General features: G+C 39.8%; 1 protein-coding gene across 4 annotated transcripts in view; it reads right to left on the bottom strand.

Annotated features, from left to right (window-relative positions):
* Positions 1 to 14,245, bottom strand: part of LOC124614023 (endoribonuclease Dicer-like) — a 444,738-nt gene that overhangs the window by 220,227 nt on the left and 210,266 nt on the right. For all 4 annotated transcript variants that reach the window (XM_047142837.1, XM_047142840.1, XM_047142839.1 and 1 more), the window contains exon 10: positions 3,408 to 3,544. In XM_047142837.1, the coding sequence (XP_046998793.1) occupies positions 3,408 to 3,544 (137 nt within the window). The remainder of the gene's footprint in view (positions 1 to 3,407; positions 3,545 to 14,245) is intronic.

The following is a 14,245-nucleotide window of genomic DNA, read 5'->3' as shown; positions in this document are numbered from 1 at the left end:
GCATCCAGGTGGTCTCGTGTTACACAAAGAGACATGAAGATACTCCTTGGCCCAATCTAACAAACAAAAAAGGATAGATGGAAAGATTACTCGTCAACAAGACACTCTAACAGCTTATTTTCATAGATTATGAGCAGCAATAGATCTGAACATTCTGGCACTTTAAGGACAATACAAAATTGAACAGTAGCTCTGAGAGACTCTTCAAAAATCAACCTATGTTGCATTATTTCCTCAATAAATTTAGCACACTTTATAAATAAAAGCAACAGTCTTTGTTGAATGAGATGATTCCATGGAGTAGGCTGAGCTTACAAATGTACAACCCTGCAAAGACTACGAAGTATGGGTTACTTGTTACAGTGGTGTGTGAGACTGTCACAGGCGAGAAATCCAATATGGAGATTTATACTGGTGAAGGTAAGAAACTGGAAAAGTCTGTCCTCCCAGTTCTTCATTATCTTCTTTTTATGTGGCACAATATCTTTGCTTTACTTCTTGGTGCTACAGCCAGTCTAGGGCCTTGGTCCACTGGCCCAATATTCGCTGCTGGCTTCTAACTCCCATTCTTCTCAAGTCCTTCTCCATGTTATTTAGCCAGCTGGTCCTTAAACGGCATCCCCCTGGTCTTCCTTTGAAAGCTTTCTTGACTGTGCTAATCTCCACCATTTTTCCTACATGTCCCAGTCAGCATAGACTATATTACTCTTTATTTCTGTCACGACATCTAGTTTGTTATAAAACTGTCTGACTTCCTTATTATTTCTGAGACACAATATTTACCAAGATAACTATTATAACAATACCTTTTACTGCAAAGTTACAACTAAAAAAACAAAACCAGAGGCTGTGATAATATTATGGTGAAAAGAATCTGTGATACTATTACAGTGAAAAGAGGTATACCATAAACCAAAAACCAAAGCATTAAGAATGAAGAAAGGTAATCTGGTTTCCTGTAGAAAAGGTGACATTCTTCTCCTCGTATGGAAAGACAAGCGGGATGTCAGAATGATCTCAACAATTCATGATGCTTCTGTTTCAAATACAACAGAAAAATTGGAGAGGATATATTTAAGCCTTTGTGTGAATCAGTATAATGCCCACAGGAAAAGGGTTGATACTGTGGATCAATACAGTTCTCACCATCAAATTCTATGGAAATTGATGACATGGACAAAAAAAGTCATCCTTTACCTAACAAACTGTGGACTTTCAAATTTGTTTAAAATTTACAGTGTCCAGAATCCAGAGAAGAAGAAAAAAATAAATTGTAAGCAGTTTCTATTTTCAGTGGCAAAATATTGGATTACTGACAATGATAATGAAGGCTCTCCAGACAAAGAGAGAGAAATTCCGGGCCCAGTCCATCCCTTAGAGGAAAAGGAAGAGTACTACATGAACAACCACCTGGAAGGCTACTAGGTGACATGAAGCATCAGGAATGTGTCTATTTCAAATAGTGGAAAAAAGGACTAAAAAAGAAATTTCCAGCCAAAGTCTATAGAGTTTGTGCTGCCCACAGAAAAAGAAATGAAACAATGCATACCTGCAAATTTTGTACAGTTGCTCTTCACAGAGAGAAATGTTTTACACAGTAGCATACATTGTAAAAGTCCTAGGAACCTTTGTTTATATAAGGGGAAGTCAAATGAAAACCAAACACTCAAAACAACAGGACCATGGAATGGCATGACATGACATAATGCACGTGCATTACGACATTTATCTCACTGGAAGAGGAGACGATCAACTCCTGTTTCGTAGAACACGGCTGGCCATGGACAGATCCACTATCGCAGCCACTCTTGCACTTCCTTGTCCGACTTAAACTGCCATCCACACATGTCTTTCTTCATGTTGTCAATGATGTGAAAATCACATGGCACAAGATCTGGGCTGTACAGATGATGTTGCAGTGATTCTCAACCAAATCGCTGAAGCACAGCCTTCATCCGATTGGTTGTGTGGGGGCAGGCATTATAGTGCAACAAGATAATTCTGTCTGACAGCATTCCGGTACGTTTTGACTTTATGGAGCATTAGAGTTTCTTCAAAATGTCTTCATAGCAATGCGCATTATTGTGGTTCCATGCTCGAGGAACTCTACGAGTAGAGGGGCCCCTGCACTCGAAGACAAAAGTCACTATGACGTAACTGGAATTTACGTGAAAACTTAGGATTTTTTTTGTAAAAGAGATGTGGGGTATTTTCACTGTTGCTTTGCTGTTTGCCCTCTAGCTGTAGGAATACTGTCTGACAGAACCATCCTGTTGCACAAAAAAACACCCTCACACAGCCTATCAGACAAAGACCACACTTCAGTGATTTGGTTGGGAAACACTGCAACATCCTCTGTACAGTTCAGTTCTTCAAAGTGGATTTTCACATCTTCGGTGACCTCAAGAAAGGCATACAAGGATGCTGGTTTCAGAAAGACAAGGAAGTGCAAGAGTGGGTGAGGTCGTGGATACACCAGTGGCCAACTGGAATGTACTAAACAAGGATTGATCATTTTGTCTCCCAGTGGGATAAATGTCTTAATGCATGTTGTGATCACTTCTGAATGGAACCATTCCATTTCCCTGCTGTGGTGAATTTCTGGCTTTCATTTGACTGACCCTCAAACATAAGTTCCACGCTAAATACAATACATGAAATAATAGTAACTGTAAAGGGCGAGGTCTTCTCAATAAATGGCTCAGTGCTAATATCTGCAAAGAGTCTCTGTGTGTCAATGCAGTACTACAAGCACAGTAACAATAGTAAATTTTTTGACAAAAGAACAGAGCAACAAATGGACGCTAGAGAATTAGGTGTATTTTTGTTTGTGTGATATAATGCATTTATTGTCATGTGCACTAGTATTGTGGATTATGATTTTTTACATGTAGTTTACAATTACATCAAATTATAGTTTGAAAAAAGTGGTAAAATTCATTAAAAATTGTTTCAAAATGCTGAGAAACCGTTTTATGTTCATACACTGAAAGTTTACAATAAAAATTATGCAAAGCTGATGAGATGTAAAACTGTACATGGTTACATGCAAAAACAACAGCTAGCCACAAAAATGTCATTTAGTGTAATCAAACAACACTACTGAAAGGAGATCAGAAGCCTCACTGAACCTTAAACAGGCCCTGATGTTATCGAATACATTATTTAGCCATTTTATACAATCTATAGTATAGCAAGATTTGCAGTAAGGACTAAGATCAATGTATAGCTGGGAAATCAGATCTAGTTAATTAAAAAGACCCTCACCTTTTTATGAGGGGGGGGGGGACTTGCCCTTATGGTGTGCTACCATGCTTTAGTGTATGTTCATAACTACCTAATATTGTTCAGTTTCACAGAATATTTCAACTAATTTTTTGATCTACTTAATAACAAATGAGACTCACATATTCACCAACTGTATAGCATATGGACCTTTCAGAATTGCATGACTGCCACAGGGTGTATGCCATTCCACACATTCATCTTCTGCCTCACCGTCGACCATATCTGCTTCCACATTTATAGCTCCCGGCCTCAGCACCTGTGAACAATTTACTCACTGTATCTCAAAAACTTCAATTTCTATTTTCTAACACTGTCTGAAACACTATTTCAAAACAGAGTTCATTTTCTGGTACATCATCACTAACGCAAAAATGGGCCAACTGCTACTCTACAGTACCTTATCATGCTTTGTTAGTGCATTTTGACCCCTTTATGTAGGCTGTTCCAACTCTAGTGCCCACCCATGGGAAGCCAATACTCCACAAGCCACAGTAAGGTGCCACTACTTGTCATTTCCCCTCCTGTTCCACTAGCAAATAGAGCAAGGGAAAAACGACTGTCTGTACAGCTCCAGATGAGCCCTAATTTCTCGTATCTTATCTTCATGGTCCTTACATGTGATCTATGTTGGTGGCAGCAGAACTGTTCAGCAGTCAGATTTAAATGTTGGTTCTCTACCAGTCAGATTCAAATGTTGGTTCTCTAAATTTTCTCAACAGTCTTTCCCACAAAGAATGCCACTTTCCCTACATGGATTCCCTTTTGAGTTCCCGAAGCATCTCCGTAACATATTTTGTTCAAATCTACCAGTAACAAATCTAGCACCCATCCTATGAATTGCTTCAATGTCTTCCTTCAATCTGACCTGGTAAGGATACCAAACACTAGAGCAGTACTCAAGAATAGTTCGCACCAGCATCATTTATGTGGTCTCCTTTACAGGTGAACCACTCTTTGCTAAAATTATCCCAATGAACCAAAGTTGACCATTTGCCTTCCCTACCACAGTTTCCACATGCTCATTTCACCTCATATCGCTTTGCAACATTAGGCTCAAATATTTAAACAACTTGACTGTGTCAAGCTGGATGGTAGTGATACTGTATCCAAACATTACAGGTTTGTTCTTCCTACTCATTCGGATTAACTTACATTTTCCCACATTTAGGGCTAGCTGCCATTCATCACACTAACTGCAATTTTTTTTGTCTAAGTCGTCTTGTATCTTCCTACAGTCACTCAACTTTGACATCTTACCGTACACCATGGCATCATCATCATCAAACAATCACAGGCTGCTGCCCACCCAGTCCACCAAATCATTTATTTGTGTGGAGCAGTCCCATCACGCTTCCCTGGGGCACTCCTGATGATACCCTTGTCTCTGACAAACATTCGCCATCGAGGACAACATACTGGGTTCTATTATATAAGAAGTGTTCAAGCCACTCACTTATCTGTGTACATATTTCATATGCTCGTATCCAAATTTTATTCATCCAATATTTTGGGAATGAGACAACTTAGTTATTTGTAAAACACTTTGCACATAATATCAAACCTTTACAGAAACTTTTTCTTGCTGACGACCACCACAAAATGATTAAAGGAGAAGTTTTATTGCTTACTGCATTTTTCTGATGTGATTTTCAGTAAAACAGTCACATCATGCATATCATGACATTTACATTTATTGCTTCTTTGCTACTATCTCTGTTTGCAACACTTTCAGGAGACAGTATCCACATTTGCTGCTAAAATACCTACAAAATTATATCATTGTATGAAACATAGCTCAGGAGATATAAGGGATGGAGGAAATGGAGAGAGAGAGAGAGAGAGAGAGAGAGAGAGAGAGAGAGAGAGAGAGAGAGAGGGGGGGGGGGGGGGGAATGGAAAGGGAGAGGGGGAAAGAGGTGATGGTAGTAGAAAAAAAACATGGAAATGGATAGAGAGGGAGTTATAGACGGGCACAGAGACATAGGGAAGGGCAGATGGGCAGAGAGAGGTGGTAATGGCAGGTGGACACAGGGGGGGGGGGGGGGGGCGGGGGCGGGGAGGCAGGTGGGCAGAAGAGAGAGGGGGGACTGGCAGTGGGGTGAGAGAGAGGGGGGGGGGGAGAAGCAGGAGACGGAAGTGGACAGAGAGAAGGTGGAGATTTAAAAAGAGAAGGGCAAGATGGAAAGAGAGAAAGGGGACAAGGAGACAGACAGAGGGAACGGGAAGGAGACAGACAGAGATGGGGTCAGAGGAGACAGACAGAGATGGAGTCAGAGGAGACGGACAGAGAGAGGGGCAGAGAATATGGGCAGGGGGAAGAGAATGTGGGCAGGGAGAGGGGAAGAGGATGTGGGCAGGGAGAGGGGAAGAGGGTGTGCAAAGAGAGAGAGGCAGATAACTTGGACAGAGAGGGTGGCAGAGGATGTGTATAAGTGAGAGGGAGAAGGAGAACATGGAACAATAGAATTGAGATAAAACTCTAGGTAGGAATATCAATATTTCAGGAAAAGATAGATTGCTACTTGTCATAAAGAAGACAAGTTATGTTGCAGACAAGCACAGGTAAAACACACCAACAAAAAGCTTTTGGCCACAGCCTTCATCAGCAAAAGAGAAACACACACCATTCATACATACAACCAAGCACAACTCATGCACACAAGACTGCCAACTCCGGCAACTTAGGCCAGAATGGGATGAAAGGAGCAATCTGGATGGGGTAGGGAAGGAGAAAGGATAGTAGCGTGCAGATGGGGGAGAGAGGAACATGGTCTGGCAGTGTGTGTGGGGACTGGAATGCCAACAGGCACAGCATCGGGAAGTTGTGGGGCAGGGAGTTGGGGAAAAAAGTGAAAAAGCACAGAAGCAGGGACAGATGGATGGGCCCGTTGGCCGAGGGTGGCAAACAGAGGATGGGACACGAGAATAAGGAGGGGATGGAAACAGTTGGGGGGAGGGTGTGGGGACAATAGGTTACCGTAGGCTGGGCTAGTTACGGGAGTGGAGAATGTGTAGTAAGGATAACTCCAATAAACTTAGTTAACAAAAGATGGTGGTGGAGGAGAGAATCGAGATGACTCGCATAGTGAAGCAGTCACGGAAATCAAGCGTGTTACGTTCAGCTGCACAATGCTCCACAGGGTGGTATACTTTGCTCTTGGTCACAGTTTCGCAGAGTGGAGTGATTTAAGAATTTCTGTGTAAATTCTAGAACCACTCAGCCTTCTACAGTCTCGAACACATGATATTCTGGATATGAGTGTGGTATGGTAGAATCCTTCCTACTGTGTATCACATGTTTGTGTGTGCAGGCTTAAAATCAGTCGTGGGAAGAAAGTAGACACGGCGGATGAACGGCACCAACAAGTACCTGTTGGGTAATCCGTAGATGTTTTAGTGAGTGTGTAAGGAAGAACAATGGAGTTTATATGCAGCACTGTCCTTATTGGGTCACTGACTACTGTTATTAAAACAAAAACAGTTGAAAAAGAACTCTTCGAAACTCTTGACGTAACCTTGCTATAGGCAAGACTTATTTTCTGATTTATGTTAAGAACAGTTATGGCGCCAAAGCCAACTTTCTTTTAACTGTAATTCAATTTGTTTCTGACATTTGACTGTACGAGAGACTTATCGGAAATTATATATTTACGTTGAAAGTGGGAGTTTTATAGTGCATGGAAGTCAAATACATTGTTAACTGATTTTTTTTATTCTCGAATCAGAAACATACAAATTTACAGTAGCCATACACATCAATAAATATGTACATATATATATATATATATATATATATACACAAATTGTATTTATATTACATGTGCCCAGTACTTTGCAACCTCCAGGGCCCTTGGAGTGGCTTGCAGGAGATCAATCTTCGTGCAGCATGTAGGGCACAAAAGGCACTAGAGCATGTGGCTTGTGGTTTGTTCTTGTCCACAATCACAGGACGTATCTTCTGTTATGAAGCCCCATCTCTTCAGGTTGTCTCTGGATCGTCCGACTCCTGATCGTAATCTGTTTAAAGATTTCCACACCAGCCAGCTCTCGTTGTGTCCAGGTGGTAGTTCCTCAGCTTCTGGCGTCTGCAGGTGAGGCGTCGACTTCTTCCATAACTCCAGCCTTGCTTGCCTTCTCTGGTGAAATGGTGAGCTTCTTGGATGTGCTCAGGAAGCTCTTTCGCGATCTCAGCCGTTGCTGTGGTGGATTATGTCCGTGCAGTGGATGGGCACTGTCCTGTTCCACTTTCAGTCTCTCCTTGTTGGCAGCCACTGTTCTGCGTATCCATGGTGGCGCTATTCCAGCCAGGTAGTAGAGCTTATCAGTTGGGGTATGTCTTAAGCAACCTGTGATCAACCTGCAGGTTTCATTGAGAGCAATGTCTACTTGTCTGGCATGAGATGACCTGTACCAGACTGGAGAAGCATATTCAGCAGTAGAAAAGCACAGTGCCATTGCAGAACAGCAAATAGTTTGTGGATCTGATCCCCACTGTGTCCCCGCTAGTTTGCGAATTTGGTTGTTTCGAGCGGAGATTTTCATTTTGGTGTTCTTGCAGCGAGTTTTGAATGTCAGAGTTCTATCAAGAGTGACTCCCAAGTATTTAGGTGCGTGATGATGCTGGAGTTGGATGCCTGACCATGCAATATGTAGCTCACGATTAGCTTCCCTGTTCCTTAAATGAAAGGCACACACTTGTGTCTTCGAAGGGTTTGGTCTGAGTTGGTTCCGATTGTAGTAGCTTGACAGTGTTCTAAGTGCTGTTGTCAGGTTTCTTTCCACTCTTTCAAAGCATGATCTCTGGTAGCAAGGGCTAGGTCATCTGCATATAAGAATCTCCTTGTGCCTGGGGTCAATGGCTGGTCGTTGGTATAGATGTTGAAGAGAAGTGGAGCCAAGACGCTTCCCTGAGGTAGACCATTTTTCTGCACTCTCCAGCGACTGCATTGTCCTTGAAATTCAACAAAAAACCTACGGTTTTGGAGGAGGGTGCTGAGCAGTCTAACAAGGTGGGCGTTGTTGATCATATTATATAGTTTTGCCTGGAGTAACCGATGATGGACAGTATCATACGCTGCTGTGAGATCCACGAGGACCACGCCCGTTACTTGGTGGGTTTCAAAACCATCCTCTATAAACTAAGTGAGATTCAAAAGTTGCTCTGTGCAGCTTCTGTTTGGTCGAAATCCTGCTTGTTCGGGTATGAGAAGAGGGTCTATTACTGGTAGGATTCTATTCAGAATCATACGTTCTAACAGTTTATAAAGGTGACTCAAAAGGCTAACTGGTCTGAAATTCTTGGGATGATTTGCTTCCTTTCCAGGTTTCAGAAGAGCTATCACCCTGCTCTTTCGCCAGATCTTTGGTATTTGGCACTGGTTCATGCAGTTGTTGAAAAGCTGCAGGATCCACTTTCTTGTTTCTGGGCCAAAATTCTTGATTTGCTCCATACGGATGTCATCTAGACCGGATGCTTTACCAGTTTTGTTAACTGATGAAAAGCATAGTTTGCATGTCTAATTATTTCATAAGTAGAAAGAGTCTAAAAATTCCTGTACCCATTATTTGATGGAGAAGAGGTCAAGAGGGATTCCAGCAGCTGGGTATCCAGTAAAGAAGAGTGGTTGCAAATTCCCAGTAAAGAAGTGGAAGGTGGTTTGGGGAATAAACTGAAATAACCCAGATTCACACTCACACTTTATAAATCAGAAATGTTGGAATGTAGTGATTTGTGTGAAAGAACCGAGAAAACAGGAAATTTTAGTACAAAACAAGAAAAGAAGCTGTTACGTGTTGCCGTAGCACCCAAACATAATAAGACAAGGGAATTACTCCGAGAAATTGGAATATGTTCAAGTATCCAATGGAGCAAAATTTAAATGGAAAAACGGTGAGGAAATGAAAATTCACAACGATAAAAACAGCAAAGAAGATTTCAATGTATTTGCCTAAGAAGAAGTACGTATAGAACACTTCAACCAAGAAGATCCAGTGCGGGGAGTATACAGCTCTCACACACATCACGGGGATGCAGACGCGTAAACCAACACACACCCGATGCCACGGCACCAGCTGCTGTTCACCGGTGCTTACCTGTCTCCACATCCACTCACCTACGCAACAAGAATTCTACGCCAGGTGAGCATGAAACAAAACTTGATTACTTTAGCACAAAGTTGTAGAAGATACTGTTGAGTGAACTTTTATTGTGTAATTATCATATTTAAAGTTAGTTTTAAATGCTTACAAGAGCTAAGGCATATAAAAGTATGGAAAATATACAACAGGTTGGGGAAACTCAAGACCAAGCAATGGATATGAAAATTAGCAAAGACGTGCTTGACTGGGCTGAGTTGATAAATTTAATCAAAGCTCAGACTCTTAAGTTAAACTCACTAAATTCTCAGAGTGTGACTGTAAGTAAAGAACTAGACTTAGTAAATTCTCAGTTAAATACCCAGAGTGAAGCTTTAAATGCTTAGAGTGAAACATTGAGTATTCAAACGACAAATTTAGGTTTGTTAAACACCAAAGTCAGCTCTCAAAGCAAAGACTTTAGTTATCTATGCAAAGGCATGGGTGCTTTGAAGACTGAGTTCGATACAACAATTAATAAAGTAGAGAATTTAAAAGTAGATTTAAAGAATGAGTTGACAAATTCTCTGACCACTCATATAAATCATATGTTTACTGACCTTAGTCAGAAACAGAGTAACACTTTTCAAGATTTATCAAAAAGGTTAGAACTTAAAATTTTGAGAGCAAATGTAATAATGTAGAATCCGAACTTACGAAAAAGTTAGGATCTTTTGAAAATGTGTACAATGTACAATGTTAAGTATAATGATTTAAGGCAGGGGTTGAATAATCTGAAAGAGAGTGTAGATAAGCAGAATGAATTAATGCCAGTCATCCAATCGCAAATTAAAGGTGTCAATACACGGATAGATAATGTAGAAAGAGATTTCAAAGAGAAAATAGCTAACTCTGATATTATAAATGTAATTAGTTTGGAGGAACAATTTGGAGAAATTATAGATCGAAAGGTTACCAAGAGTATAACATCCGGACACATATCGCCTATTCCTTCTTCCCAACTTAGTGATATCAGGAAGGGTATGGTCAACCTGTGGAGATACTTTAAGCTTATCGAAGATAAAGTAGAAAAAGGGTAACTTCACCTAATGTTGTATTAACTAGTGAAGCAGTGACTGATCTGCAATGGGGAGCTAATTCAGTGTTATCGAGACAATTCCCTAAATTTAAGCCAGACGGACATGTACATCCGATCTTAAAAAGATTTAACCAAGCTTTATCAAAAAATTGGGAAGATTCCACGAAGATCGAATTTGCTTTGGGGTACCTTCTAAGGGAAGCATCAGAATGGGGAACAGTAAATATTGAGAATTTTTCCTCTTGGGGAGAGTTTCAAAAGAAATTTAAAGAGAAGTACTGGTCTGCCAGTGCTCAAGAAAACTTAATATCAGATCTGTGGGACCTAAAATATTATAATAATACTTGGGGAGCAATAAGGAAATATTTTGATTGGCATTTAACACGAGCAAAGTATTTAGATACGCCAATGGAAGAAGAAGGATTAGTACGTATTTTAATTAGATGACTGCCAATCTACGCGAGAAAAGACATCTTGTCTTTTGTTGACGCACTTGATGCAACAAATAAGGACCGCAATGAAACTTTACACCAAAGTGAAAGTTTGAACTACAAAAGAAATAGCGGAAATAATTTTAAAAAGCATGAGGCAAACTTAGCAAAAGTACACCAGTACAGTAAGAAAAGTTGTAACGACAATTATCAAAACAAGCATCCACCTTCAAATTTAGATCCGGTAGCTTCTCAAGAATTTGTAGCGAGTAACCAGAAAACACAGAATGGGACTGTAGTATCTCGTTTCGGTAACCAACCCATAATTAGTAGTAATGAGGAAAACAGTGTTCGATCTGGATCCAGGGCCAGTGCCCAGGTGATGGAGATATATTAGGAGACATTATTCCATATAGGTATGTTAACTTTACACACAAAATACCCACAAAGGAATGGTTGCTGCTTGAAGAACCAATCTTAGCTACTAATAACCCACAACCTATAATAGCAGGGACAGTGGAAACATCCGAGGTTAACATATTTATAGAGTCAGTGAATGAGATATCACTCATCTCAAATGCATTTTTTAACTTGATACAGAATAAACAGCACTTACCGTTATTGCCAGTGACTGGAGTATACATAATCAGGATAACGGGAACAAAAAGTAAACTTGTAAAATATGAAACTCAAGTGAACTGTAGTACTGCACATACGTTATTTCGTCAAACCCTATTAATAGTAGAGAATATTAATAGAGATGTACTGTTTGGTTTAGATTGGTTGTGAGAGTTTAAAGTCATCTTAAACTTTGACGAACATCATCTTTGTTATGGTAGAGGGGACAGTAGATGCTGGACGCCATTTGTAACAAATAGTTGGTTGGTCGGTTGCTTGCTTGGGGAAGGAGACCAGACAGCGTGGTCATCGGTCTCATCGGATTAGAGAAGGATGGGGAAGGAAGTTGGCCGTGCCCTTTCAGAGGAACAATCCCGGCATTTGCCTGGAGTGATTTAGGGAAATCACGGAAAACCTAAATCAGGATGGCCGGACGCGGGATTGAACCATCGTCCTCCCGAATGCTACAAATAGCCACATTGAGGAAGAAACAACTGAGTGTCAGTGTCTACGATTAACAGCTACAGCACAATTATCACCAAAAATCGATAATGTGGATCAAGTAACACATAGAACTGATATACAAGACAAAGTTAATAAATCCCTAGTATTAACCGATCAAGAAAGATGAGATTTGTATAAAATTTTAAAGGAGTGTGAAGTGGTGTTTTCTGATTGTCCAGGTAACATCAGCGACTTTATCTGTAAGTTCAAAATCAAAGATGACACTCCATTCTTTTGCAAACCATATCCAATACCAATGATTTTGAAGGAAGCAGTTCGGAATGAGATTAACAAAATGATTGATAATAATATCACAGAATGAAGTTCCAGTGTAATGAATAATCCTCTGGTCGTGATGAAGAAAGCTACAGGTGGGGTACGATTAGTCTTAGATGCTTGAACATTAAATTGACATATAGAAACAGAGAGAGATCGAACAATTAATATCGATGAATTGTTATCCAAGTTTGAAAAGGCGAAATTCTTTAGTACAATGGACTTTATCCGGGATATTGGCAGATACAATCCAGAATCCAAAAAGTATACAGCCTTTTTATTTGATGGAAAATCTTACCATTTCAATGTATTGCCATTCAGACATAATATCTCTGTGTCCGTTTTTATACATGCGTTAGATGAAGCAATAGGGAGAGATTTATTGAAGGATTTGATAATATACATAGATGATATCTTCATAATATCAGCTACTTGGGAGGACCATTGTTTAACTCTGTGCAAGACTGAAAAAATTTAAAGAAAAAGGTATTACGGTGAAGGTGTCTAAATCATTTTTCGCGCACCGAGAACTTAAGTTCTTAGGTCATATTATAGGCATAAAGGGAATTAGACCGGACCCTGAACACATAAAAGCTATCAAAGAATGTCTGCACCCCAAAAATGTAAAACAATTAAAAGGATTTATAGGTATGGCCAGATACTATCGATGGTACATACGAGGACAAGAGTCAAATGACCTGAGGCTTTTAAGTTTATTAAGAAAGGGAGTACCGTGGACTCGGGATCAAGGTGCAAATGATGCATTTGAAAATGTCAAAAGAGCACTTGTTGAGTCACCCATATTACATCATCCAGTTATGGGCGAACCATTAAAATTTTCGACAGATGCATCTGATTACGGTGTTGCTGCCAAACTTTTCACAGCTACCGAAAAGGAACTATTGGCGATTGTGTGGAGTATTCAAAAGTTTCAAACACTAGTATGGGGATCAGAAATCCATATTTATACAGATCATCAAGCTTTATCCCTTCTGATGCGTAATCAATTACTACACAGTAGGTTGATGCAATGGATGCTTTTCCTACAGAAATACGATATTAAGATACGATACGTAAAAGGTTACGAAAATATTGTACCTGCTATTTTATCACGGCTACCCAACATCATTGTAAAGGAAATGGCTCAAAGAAAAAGAGCAAATATCCATCATGATCCTTAATAGATCATAAATTGTTTTGGAGAGACAGCATAACATCACAGCGTTGGTGCTTATGTATTCCGAAGGTAATGGAAGACGAACTTGTGTGGTATGTTCAGGATATGGACACTTCAGAATCAAAAAAATGTATATCCCATATGAATAAGTTTTATTATTTCAAGAAACTGGGTCATAAAATACCATATTTGATTAGAGCCTGTGAAACTTGCCAGAAAGTAAAAAAGAATGATACTCACGCGAAACACAAAATGTACCCTATTATTCCTAAGTCATTACACGACATCACAGCAGCAGATTTTTTTGGACCAAATGCACATGGAGAGGTAGGAGTATTATATATTTTGGTTATCATAGACTGCTGGTCAAAATATGTTAAACTATATGCCATTACAAGAGCAAATATGCAGATGGTTATACACTGTTTACAACAATACTTTCTAGAAGTAGGTAAACCAAAACTGTTTCTTAAGAATAAAGGACCACAATTTGTGAGTAACGAATTTAGAGAATTCCTAACGCGGGAAAATATTCGACAAGTGTTAATATCCAATAATAACCCATCATCAAATCTATGTGAACAAGTAATGGAGGAAATTGGAAAATTATGTCGTATTTACTGCCATGAAAAACATACTTCGTGGGCAACAAAAATTAAGGACTTTGAACTTATCCTAAATGATTACCCCATTTATTGACTGGGTTGACACCTTTAGAAGTTATAGGCAAACCTTTTATAGGAGAACCTCCAATTAAGTGTTTTAATTGGCCTGAAC

This window comes from Schistocerca americana, chromosome 4 (genome assembly GCF_021461395.2).
Source record: "Schistocerca americana isolate TAMUIC-IGC-003095 chromosome 4, iqSchAmer2.1, whole genome shotgun sequence".
Lineage (NCBI taxonomy): Eukaryota > Metazoa > Arthropoda > Insecta > Orthoptera > Acrididae > Schistocerca > Schistocerca americana.
Note: the sequence above shows the minus strand (reverse complement) of the source record. Positions and strands in the feature narration are given on the sequence as shown.